General features: G+C 36.5%; 1 protein-coding gene across 5 annotated transcripts; it reads right to left on the bottom strand.

Annotated features, from left to right (window-relative positions):
* Nucleotides 1-1,580: 1,580 nt before the first annotated feature.
* Nucleotides 1,581-10,288, bottom strand: ndufv3 (NADH:ubiquinone oxidoreductase subunit V3). 5 transcript variants are annotated; one of them, XM_079821173.1, is made up of 5 exons: nucleotides 10,223-10,288; nucleotides 9,637-9,748; nucleotides 6,589-6,693; nucleotides 5,353-6,507; nucleotides 1,581-1,865 (listed from the first exon to the last, which is right to left on the bottom strand). In XM_079821173.1, the coding sequence occupies exons 1-5, from the start codon at nucleotides 10,265-10,267 to the stop codon at nucleotides 1,705-1,707; spliced, it is 1,578 nt and encodes a 525-aa protein (XP_079677299.1). In that variant the 5' UTR covers nucleotides 10,268-10,288; the 3' UTR covers nucleotides 1,581-1,704. The 5 variants fall into 5 exon arrangements, with proteins under 5 accessions (XP_079677299.1, XP_079677300.1, XP_079677301.1 ...); XM_079821174.1 differs by having other exon boundaries at nucleotides 9,643-9,748; XM_079821175.1 differs by having other exon boundaries at nucleotides 5,353-6,504; nucleotides 9,643-9,748.
* Nucleotides 10,289-11,900: the final 1,612 nt, after the last annotated feature.

Below are 11,900 nucleotides of genomic sequence, written 5' to 3'. Positions count from 1 at the left end.
CGCTGAGGGAGGAGAAGTGACGTGAGGCAAGGCGAAGTTCTCGCCCTCAGCGAATATTTTAAACACTCCCCGTTATGGGACTACCAGGACCGGGACAATTTGTTTAACAAATCTGTACCATTATAGTGCGGTTTAGTTTATTGTTGTGCCTAAAAATGTCTTCAAATTCCTAAATAAATCAATTGCAGGGTATTTTTCTGCAAGGCTATGTGATGCAATAGATATAGAGAGAGATAGACAGACATAATAACATGGACACAGACAGAGAGAACGATATAGAGACAGACAGAAAGAACAAAAGAGACAGAAAGAACAACAGAGACAGATAGACAGAAAGAACAACAGAGACAGACAGAACAATAAAGACAGACAGAAAGAACGATAGAGACAAACAGACAGATAGGGACAGCTAGAACGACAGAGACAGACAGAATGATAGATAACGATATAGAGACAGAACAAGAGACAGACAGAATGACAGCGACAGACACAATGAAAGAGAGACAGAAAGAACGATAGAGACAAACAGACAGATAGAACGATATACAGACAGAGACAGACAGAAGAACAATAGAGCCTGACAGAAAGAACAATAGAGACAGACAGAACGATACAGACAGACAGATAGAGACAGACAGAAAGAACAATAGACAGACAGGACGATAGAGACAGACAGGCAGAAAAAATAGAGACAGAGAATGATAGACAGAGACAAACAGAACAATAGAGACAGACAGAACGAGACACAGAGACAGAAAGAACGATAGATAGAGACAGACAGAACGATAGACACAAGACAGACAGAATGATTGAGACAGACAGAACTATAGAGACACAGACAGACAGACAGAACGATAGACACAGATAGACAGACAGAACGATAGAGACAGACAGAATGATAGACAGAGACAAACAGAACAATAGAGACAGAACGATAGACAGACAAAACAATAGACACAGATAGAGACAGACAGAACGAGACACAGAGACAGACAGAACGATACAGACAGACAGAATGATAGACACAGACAGATAGAGACAGACAGACAGACAGACAGAAAGAACAATAGACAGACAGAACGATAGACACAAGACAGACAGACAAGACAGAACGATAGACACAAGACAGATAGACAGACAGAATGATAGAGACAGACAGACAAGACAGTTAGACAGACAGAAATATAGAGACACAGACAGAACGATAGAGACACAGACAGACAGACAGAACGATAGAGACAGACAGACAGATAGACAGACAGAACGATAGAGACACAGATAGACAGATGGTTCAGTGGTTCAATGGGGATGATTAGTCACCATTTCTTTTAATTTGGTTATATTATAATAGTTTTGCTGCCCAATTATTAAGTCATAAAACAGTTCTGAAATGGGTGGAACTGGATCGTGACGGAAATACAGCATTTAAACCATTTACCCATTTAAAGTAATGCTATAAACAATGCAATAAAGTGAAAGCAGGCATAGTCTCATTAGAATAGAAGTGTAAAGTGACCTAAACGCTATTCAAATACTGTCGAAGACAACTACAACAAAAGAAAAATCAACCCACTCAGATGAAGTTAAACAATCTGTTTTAATTCCATGATTATAGAATTCTAGCGTAAAGCTTGAGATTATTCAGCAAATCATTTGAAGAACAAAAGAACATGTGGACAATAATACAGGCCACGTGATGAAGACTCAGTGCCTGACTGCGGAAGGCTGCGGCAGCCGGTGTTTAGACATCTCTACATCCATATCAGCAAAGGTGTATTCGTTATATTGGTGGTGCTGCAGGTTCTTGTATGTGGTGTTGTCAAAGGGCTCCGGCTCTGGCTCCGGGGCCTTCTCAGGGGCTTGTTCTGAGGATATTAATAATGTAAGATATTAAATGCAAGACACGTGGAACTGGGGGAAAAAATTACCAAACTAAATGCATCTGACAGCTACATAAAGACAAGTTGTTGTTTCAGAAAGAAAAGCCCATGTAATAAGTACGAGCCCAAAGAAAAACTAGTAAATACTGAACATTTGTTTTAGATTAGAAAATAATCTTGAATGAAGAGATTCGCACAAGGATGAATCAAAGTAAAAATTAAAACTACATGCTAGATAAAGATTTGAAATGATCACAGAGGAAATGACATCTAAAAGAATCTAGAAAGAGCCCTCCTGTTAATTCCTTTACTCTTCAAAAGCATTTCTGAGTGGAATCTTCACACCTCTCGTGGTGTTACAGGGATCACTCCCAATCCCCAGGTGGTCCTTTACACAAAAAAGGTGTGAGGGGCCTATAGCTTTTTAGACGTCTGACAGTTTCTCTCACGATAAACTTAATTACTTAGTAATTTTCCATTTCACCTACTACAGCTCAATCAAACTGTAACAACAAGAACAGTAAACCAGCTGCTTATAAAGAGAGGATCTTTCCACATTACTCTGTTATTGTACTACCATAAACATCAATATTATACAAACAACACTATAACAACCAAGCTAAAGCATAACTGCACAAACTGATAAATAAAACATCCCACATTCATGAATCTCAACATATGCACTTATTTGTAATTTATTGAGCACCGCAGACCAAAATATATATATATATATATTATATATATATATATATATATATATATATATATATATATATATATATATATATATATATATATATATATATATATATATATATATATATATATATATATATATATATATATATATATATATATATATATATATATATATATATATATATATATATATATATATATATATCATGGCCATGAATTAAGAATGAATTCTCGTTTTAGTAAATCGTGGCTGCGTTGAACTGATTTGTTCCCTCATTTTGGTTTAGTTAAATCAAAGGAACAAATTATTACGCAGTCCACAATTTACTAAAACAAGAGAATGAATTCTTAAATCATGGCCACGATATATATATTTTTTCGCCCTGCATGTCGACTTCAGTCTTCACATGCTAAAACCATTAATATTATCTTTAGCATAACATGATCACATAAACAATATTTAATTCACAAAACAAGAAAATGCATACATCAAGCTTAAAATATACATCACATCTGGGAGTGGAGATATTCATATATACAGGGGCAGAAAGAGTGTTTTACATTGCTTATAAGACGTGCATTAAACAATAGAAAGGCACAAAAAAGCAAAAGTTAATCTTACACTTATGCAGGGGTAAAAATGTTTTAAGAAAAGTGTAAAATTATGTAAAGCTGGCTTTATCCTACATGTCCACTGGTGCGGAAGAAACCTGTTCAACAGCACTACAGTTTATATAGTTTCTATACAATTTGGCCCTTGTCAAACTTGCTCAAATCCTTACGCTTGCCCATTTTTCCTGCTTCTAACACATCAACTTTGTTCGCAGGACAAAATGTTTGCCTAATATAGCCTCATAATATATACAATATATACCAATCAGGCATAACATTATGACAGGTGAAGTGAATAATACTGATGATCTCTTCAGCACGGCACCTGTTAGTGGGTGGATATATTAGGCAGCAAGTGAACATTTTGTCCTCAAAGTTGATGTGATGGGCAAGCGTAAGGATTTGAGTGAGACGACATCTAGACAGCTAGACAAGATCTCCAAAAACTGCAGCCCTTGAGGGGTGTTCCCGGTCTGCAGTGGTCAATATCTATCAAAAGTGGTCCAAGGAACAGTGGTGAACCGGCGACAGGGTCATGGGTGGCCAAGGCTCATTGATGCACGTGGGGAGCGAAGGCTGGCCCTTGTGGTCGGGTCAAACAGACGAGCAACTGTAGCTCAAATTTCTCAAGAAGTTAATGCTGGTTCTGATAGAAAGGTGTCAGAATACACAGTGCATTGCAGTTTGTTGAGTATGGGGCTGCATAGCCGCAGACCAGTCAGGGTGCCCATGCTGACCCCTGTCCACCACCAAATGCGCCAACAGTGGGCATGTGAGCATCATAACTGGACTATGGAGCAATGGAAGAAGGTAGCCAGGTCTGTTGAATCACTTACATCACGTGGATGGCCAGGTGCATGTGTGTCGCTTATCTGGGGAACACATGGCACCACCAGGATGCAATATGGGAAGAAGGCAAGCCGGCAGAGGCAGTGTGATGCTTTGGGAAACCTTGGGTCCTCCCATCCATGTGGATGTTACTTTGACACATACCACCTACTTAAGCATTGCTGCAGACCATGTGCACCCTTTCATGGAAATGGTATTCTCTGGTGGCTGTGTCCTCTTTCAGCAGGATAATGCGCCCTGCCACAATGCAAAAATGGTTCAGGAATGGTTTGAGGAGCACAACAACGAGTTTGAGGTGTTGATTTGGCCTCCAAATTCCCCAGATCTCAATCCACTATGTGAGCCTCAGTTTCCATTGAGAACGCATTAGCTCCTGTCAATCCGTACCAGTGGACACACTAAATAAGGTGTTGATCATTTGGATTATCAGGTACTTTTTAAAATTATGATTTGTTAATTGAGCTGGGTTGCCTAGCATATTTTTAATGGAAAAAGAGTCAGTGAGCCACAACCATTCTACCCCTCCAGTGTCCTTAAAGAGTGTTCACACATACAGAAATTGTATCAATGATGTTAGTATTGTTGATTTAAGCAGGTGTTCCTACAGTCCTACTGTTAATGAAGAGTCATATCTTTAGAAAAACTGATCAAATGGATAATACATCAACCGGATGAACGATTATGAAAAAGATTGGATGGATGGAGACAGACAGAGAGACAAACAGATAGATAGACAGAGCGATAGATAGATAAGAAGAATGGATGGACAGATAGATATATGAATGGATGGATGGCTGGATGGATGTTGTCGCTGAATACTGCTGTATGTGTGAACGACTCAGAGATAGACATGTTGATGAAAGCAGAAATGCACAGCTTGAGTAAAGTGACGATAGTTCTAATGGTAATTTTGGAAAACATGTTCATTGTTAATTTCGCTCTAGATCTGCCGGACTATTTTGAAATGAGTTAAATGGCTAATTAAACTTTCACAAGTAGTGAATTATAAATAGAAGCCAATTCAAACCTCAACATAAGGAACATTCAGTTTAGGTATAAATAATACATTCTAAAGTAGTCATGCAAAGTCATGCAAAAGTTAATAATAATAATAAAAAAAAAAATAAACGAATTCAAAAGCAAATGCACAATGAAGATTCAAAGTTGCAAAGCCATTTGAGCAAAAGCCTTAGTAATAGCAATCCCACTACAGCCATGAAAAGATATTAGTGTTGAATTAATGGTAAGAGAAATGTGTTTCTGTGATGTGACGGATCCAGAGAAAGAAACTGAGTAAGGATGTGCGGTGTACCCTCAGGTGTTTCCACAACGTCCGTCTCAGCCAGAGCCTCTACAGCATCAGCGGTCACAGGTGCAGGGTCTACCAGCTCTTCTGAAGGGGCTGCCAGTGTTCCTGCCTCAGCTTTGGGTGCAGCAACATCTCCTGGAGCCTCAGGAGATACTTCAGAACTAGCATCAACAGCGGTGTCAGCTACTTCTTTGGGCCTGGCTTCTGTAGTGTCTCCTGGGACAACTTCCGCAGAAACTTTGACAGCATCTTCAACTTTGATTACTGGTCCCTCTTCAACTTTAAATTCTGGTTCCTTTTCAACAGCAATCTCCTCCGTAGGAGCCGTTTTAATTTCTGTTGCAGTGTCCACCATCTTGTCAGGAGTGGCAACTATAACGGATTCACTGGAAACTTCAGGAATTACTTCAGTCGTGGAGGATAGTACAGGAGCAGGATCAATAAGGGTCTCCACTGATGTAGCACTTGGTGCAGGAACCTCTTCTGGTGTTGCTTTAGTCACATTTTCAGCACTTTCTTGAGCTTCTCCAAATGAGGCACTTTCAGGCTTTGCTTCATTAACTTCAGGAATTGCTTCAGTCACAGAGGATAATACAGGGGCAGGATCAATAAGGGTCTCCACTGATCCCACTGGTGTAGCACTTGGTGCAGGAACCTCTTCTGGTGTTGCTTTAGTCACATTTTCAGCACTTTCAGGCTTTGCTTCATTAACTTCAGGAATTGCTTCAGTCACAGAGGATAATACAGGGGCAGGATCAATAAGGGTCTCCACTGATCCCACTGGTGTAGCACTTGGTGCAGGAACCTCTTCTGGTGTTGCTTTAGTCACATTTTCAGCACTTTCTTGAGCTTCTCCAAGTGAGGCAATTTCAGGCTTTGCTTCCTTATCTGTAACATCTACTTCTTCAATAGTCAGACTAGGAGCTTTCTTCTCCTCTGCTGCTTTCTCTCCAGACTGCGTCAGTGTTTCAGTCTTCGGTTTCTCATCATCCGAATCGGAGTCTGAATCAGAATCACTGGAGGATGAGGAAGAGGTATCTTGATCTTTCTGTACTTCTGCCTTAACATCCGAGGTCTTGCTTCCTTCACTTTCTGTAGTGGCTCCATCAGTAGGTGGGACTTCAGTGATCTTTGCCTCTTCTACAGCAACATCAGCTGCTGCCGTTTCAACAACAGGACTGTCAGTTGTTGTCTCATTTGCAGCGATTGTAGAAACCACCTCAGCAGTTTCAGTCTCACCTAAAGCTACGTCTTTGAGAAGAAATCCTGTGGCAGACAGCTTAGAAGGGAAGGCAACAGTGGACTTGTAGGCTAGAAGTGAGGCTCTCTCATCGGCCTCTATGGCTGAGGAAACGGCAAATGGGATAAAATATATCAGATTGCTTTTTGTATTACATTTGAGAAACCCTCCAGTTCAATGTATCTATTAAACCCAGCAAACACCATAAGAAAACCCTAAAAAAAGTGCCTTTTTTTAAGGAAAGTCAGAACACTCAGCAGCTCTCTTGGTAATGCCTCCCGGGTAACTATTTTCTAACTAGGCATTAGGCATGCAAGTACAGCTCTATTTGAATGTAGAAAGACCAAAGTCTGTTTGTTATGTTTCAATTAACTCTTTCCCCGCCAGCATCTTTTTAAAAATTTGCCAACCACCACCAGCATTTTTGATAATTTTCACAAAATTGTCATGGCCCCCAGAATATTTTGTTGTGTGAATATCTGAATTATATTATAATATCTGGATTCAGAACGATGATCAAAACCCAGATGGAGTAGAGTCCATCAACACCCCTAATGCCTAACACTATGCCATGTCCTGGGTCAACATTTCATTCAGTAACATTAGGCCGTTTTGATTTATATGCCGTTTAATGCTCATGATCGCATTATTTTACTATGCATCTGCTTACATATGCTACCGCTTGTTTCAGCTTCTTTTTCACCTGTGTTTTGATCCAGAGATTCTGTACTCTTTCAGAAGATGTGTAATAGTGGCCCCTACTATATAGCAGTGAAAACACGGAAAGCCAGAAAGGTGGGGGAAGCGTTCTCATAAATGACTTGTTATAAAATGTGTGTTTATTTGGTGTGTGTTGCTGTATGCATGTATGTGTATACTGCCGTCTACGTAAAGAATTGCCTTCAAGGACAATAAAGTTAAGTTAACAACGGAAACTTCCATCAATGGTGGGGAAAGAGTTAAATACTTCAAAATCACCAATACATTTTTTTACTCTTTACTCTTCAGGCTCTTCAGCTGAAACCAGGCTAAAAACTGCATTTTCAGGCTGGTTCAGCTAATTAGCATTCACATTCTAGAGCAATAATTTAATTTAAAGACCACATTAAATCAAAATTTTAGTTTTGTGACTCTACCTTTAAAAGTCGGGGTCAGTAAGATAAAAAAAAAAGAAATTAGCTCTTCTATGCAGCAATAATGTATTCAATTGATTGAAGATGACAGAAAATACATTTATAATGTTATAAAAGATACAATCAGAGTTATATAAAAAATCTAAACTTTATAATGGCAGTGAATGGCTGTTTCTGTTTTGAAGTCCATAAAAGTGCATCTATTCATCATAAAACTACTCCACACGGCTATGGGGGGTTAATAAAGGCCTTCTGAAGTGAAGCTATACGTTTGTGTAAGAAAAATATCCCTATTTAAAACTTTACAAACTAATCTCTAACTTCCGCTAACTGTCGTACGTTCATTCACGAGAGACTGGCGTTCCAGCGTATGAAGTAGGACGCTCCAGTGAGAATATGTTAGTTCTTGCAAGAACCAAGTTTTGTTTTGCTCTATTCTCTGCGCGTCCGTCACTAGAACTTACGCTACACTTGCGTCCTACTGTTTTTACTGTATTTTTGATCAAATAAATGTAGTCTTGGTGAGCATTAGAAGCTCTTTTCAAAAACATTAAATCTTACTGACCCCGACATTTTTAAAGGTAGTAATTGTATATGCTAGTGTACTACTAAAAGATGAAAAATCTTTTACCAAATATACCCATTTGAAATATACAAATAATGCTCCATGAAATATTCTGATGCAAATTAAATAAATGATCTTTAAGGGCATATCCATATTTTGCATGTCCGATACAATGCTCTCTTGAATGAGAATGTTCCCTAAATTATAAACTTGACTAGCAACGAATTGTAGCTTATGGATGTGATGTAAAAAAAAAAAAAAAAATAATAATAATAATAAAAAAAAATGTCTGCCCCAAACAATGTCAGTGAAACCATTACTTTGCACAGTAAAAGTACTACAAATTGAAAATATTGAAAGTATTAATCTAAACAATGTCACCTTCAATAGTGAAAAACTGAGGAATGCCTTGACCAATGATAATAATGCAGACTTCTTTAGGAGTGTACAATTTTAAATAATTTAGTATAACTGCATGGGCTTACAATTGTACATTCTCAAGTACATTCTCAACCATTTCAGCCAAAACTAAATAGTGCTTTTGATTTTCTTCCACAGCAATGAACATGAAAATGTCATGGTAGATGCTGTTCAATGCGCTTAAAGGAGCTGCAAGGTTTATTTTTATTTTAGTTTTTTTTATTACCACACTTAAATGTCCCTATTATATTACTGTAATATTAGTTGTTCTGAAAAATTTGCCAGGGTCTGTAAACAAAAACTGTTTTATAACTTTTAATCACGATTAATACATTAAATCTAGTCATCTCTGTTACATAGGATCCACTGAACAGACATTTAGAAGTTTATTTCAAAGTGCAAAGTATTGAAAATCAAAATGTGTAAAAAAGCTCTTTAAAATATTGTTACTTGTATTTTAACAACAATATGATATAGTTTGTCCCATAGGGTAATCAAAAGTTCTAAGCACACTTGTAGTCTTTACGCCCACTTGAACACTTATAATACATGAAATACATAGTGTAAGTAGACAAGTGGTCAAGTATAAAGACTGCAAGTGTGGGTACTGGGACAGGCCCTAATTATGGAAGAAGTATAGCTAAAATCACTTACAGCACCTCTAAGCACAAATGGTGATTAAACATATAATCGTGCTGTAGACACATCACAAATGAGATTGGATTATAATATGTGGACATGAAACAAACAGGGATGCATTTCCCAAAAGCATTGTAAGCCTAAGTTGATCATAGAACAACAGCCACCAATGGTCTCTCTCTACGATTTCAACTTAGGCTTATAATTCTTTTGGGAAACGCACCCTAAGACATTCAGGAGGATTCAAACTTGAGATTGGAGATTTATGTAAAGAAAAAGCATGCCCTTACTCTTACTTGAAGCCTTTGCCTTTTTTGGTGTTTTGGGTGGGACATCCCCTTTAGTGCACAGTGCTGCAACAAATGGGGTCCTTGGTGTACTCCAGCTGTCACGCAGGAGACACTGACAGAAAGGTATATTAGTCTTAAAAAGTATACAATTAATGCACTCTATAATGCAACACAACACAGCACAAATAACATAAATATACACATATAAATAAATAAATACCCACACACACACACAAATAATTATATATATATATATATATATATATATATATATATATATATATATATATATATATATATATATATATATATATATATATATATATATATATATATATAAAATGTAAACAAACATTTAATGTTAGATGCGATTCATCGATTTGACAGCACTAATATACATGCACTTCATATGGCTATTAGCTATACATCCGCATATTCACTATGAGGTTATGAGTATGACGGACATAAGTCCCTTTTTATCGTGTCTTTATAAAAGTCTCATTCGAAAGGCACGTGATCAATAGCATATTTACAACGTATCTGTAGATCATCTCCGTAAATATCAGTAAGATTAGTCTATTATTACCTTGACAGATCCAAGTCGACCTAACCTGAGCAGGGACGTCGCCATCTTTGTTCTCCTGTTATTATTGTCCGTGTGGAAAATACAATTCTCGACTCGGTCATCCGCATCGATATTTCTTCAAAACTTACTTTTTATTTGTAAAGCGTGGTAATAAAAGTCTTTCACACTTTTAACAAAATATTTAGCGAATTTCTGTTTTTTGTTTGTTTTTTTTATCATTAAATGGGTCATTATTCGGTGCTTTTGGGACATCATAAAATTTAGAAAAAATTTTGGGGAAAAAAGTTTTGTGTGTGTGTGTAATCATGATACGACGATGTAACACATTTTAAAATTATTTTTGGCAAGCTCGGGTAAATAAATGTAACCATTTATTAAGCAAAGTCAATGAAATGGTAGAAAACACTTTAAAATACATATTCGAATTTATTTGCATTGTGTACATTTTCTTAAACTCACTTTGTCCCTTTAAAAGCATACCAGATAGTAAATTGGGCTATCAAAAAATGGTATATTATGAATTAACTGTAGGCCTACTTACTTTCTCACAAATGCACCATTTTAAATTGTTCTTTTTCAGATAAATGCGTAAAAGGCGTTTTTGTTCACTTTACATTTTGATATTCAAATACATTTTCATTTTTATTTTATTGTAATTTTTTCCTTTTTTAAATGAAATTATTGTACAAACTGCTAAACAGTTTACTCAAAGTATCAGAGTGGACAAGGGGGAAAAATGGATCTCTCACATACAACCAGTTACAATATTACTTTGAACTGGATTTTGATAGGAAACAATATGTAAAACATCACCAAAGAACTTTAAAAGGTCGCTATATGTTCACTCTCAGTGTCCTCTGTTAGGTCTTATGACTTAACAAGGTTGACACTAACAAAATGGACATTGTGACTTAAAATCAGCCACTGCACCATGTCTGAGCAACAAGAAATTAACAGAAGGTTCATCAAATAAATAATGGCATGGTCTTTAAACTGTAATTTTAAAAACATGATTTTTCTACTCACTTTTTCATATTTCCCTTGTTGGGAAAATTACCACGTGTTGAGTTTGACCACATCAAATTAGTCAAAATAATAAGTTCAAACAATAGAGGATCTCACTCACTTGCTTAAGTTGTTTTCCCAGAAGTGATGACAGAAGTGATGTCATTCAGCTTTTTTTTTTTTGTTGAAGGGAAATTAGTCAAAACAGTGGACAATAACTTGAAGGACATGCTAAAACCCTTTTATTGTAATTGATAAAATAAATGTAATAATTGAAAATAAAAAAAACTATAAATTAAATAAATAAATTAATTAAATAAATCATTACTGATATACTTTTATACACTGATATACATGATTGATTAACTTTTTCTAAAATTTTTCTTTAACATTCTCTTTCTAACATTTTTCAATGTACGTTTATGAAATGCACTTTCTGTAAAGTTGCTTTGAAACAATGTGTATTGTGAAAAGCGCTATACAAATACATTTGAATTGAATTGAATATACTTAACAATGTAAAGATTTTGGTATAGTAAGAGTAAATGGAATACGCAAGCCAAGGGACAGAAAAAAAGGTGATTAATGGTGGTTCAAAAGGCTGTAAAATGTCTCAAATAATTATTTTGAACCAACCTCAATATGCTTAGAGTTCAAATTGTGTTATTTATGA

This window comes from Gobio gobio (assembly GCF_949357685.1).
Source record: "Gobio gobio genome assembly, chromosome: 7".
NCBI lineage: Eukaryota > Metazoa > Chordata > Actinopteri > Cypriniformes > Gobionidae > Gobio > Gobio gobio.
This window is presented reverse-complemented; position numbering and strand designations above follow the sequence as displayed.

Coding starts and splice junctions, on each gene's coding strand:
- ndufv3 (XM_079821171.1), bottom strand. CDS start 10,267: ATGGCGACGTCCCTGCTCAGGTTAGGTCGACTTGGATCTGTCAAG. Junction 9,749..10,222: donor GTCGACTTGGATCTGTCAAG/GTAATAATAGAC, acceptor CCTTTCTGTCAG/TGTCTCCTGCGTGACAGCTG. Junction 1,866..5,352: donor CGTTGTGGAAACACCTGAGG/GTACACCGCACA, acceptor TAATATCCTCAG/AACAAGCCCCTGAGAAGGCC.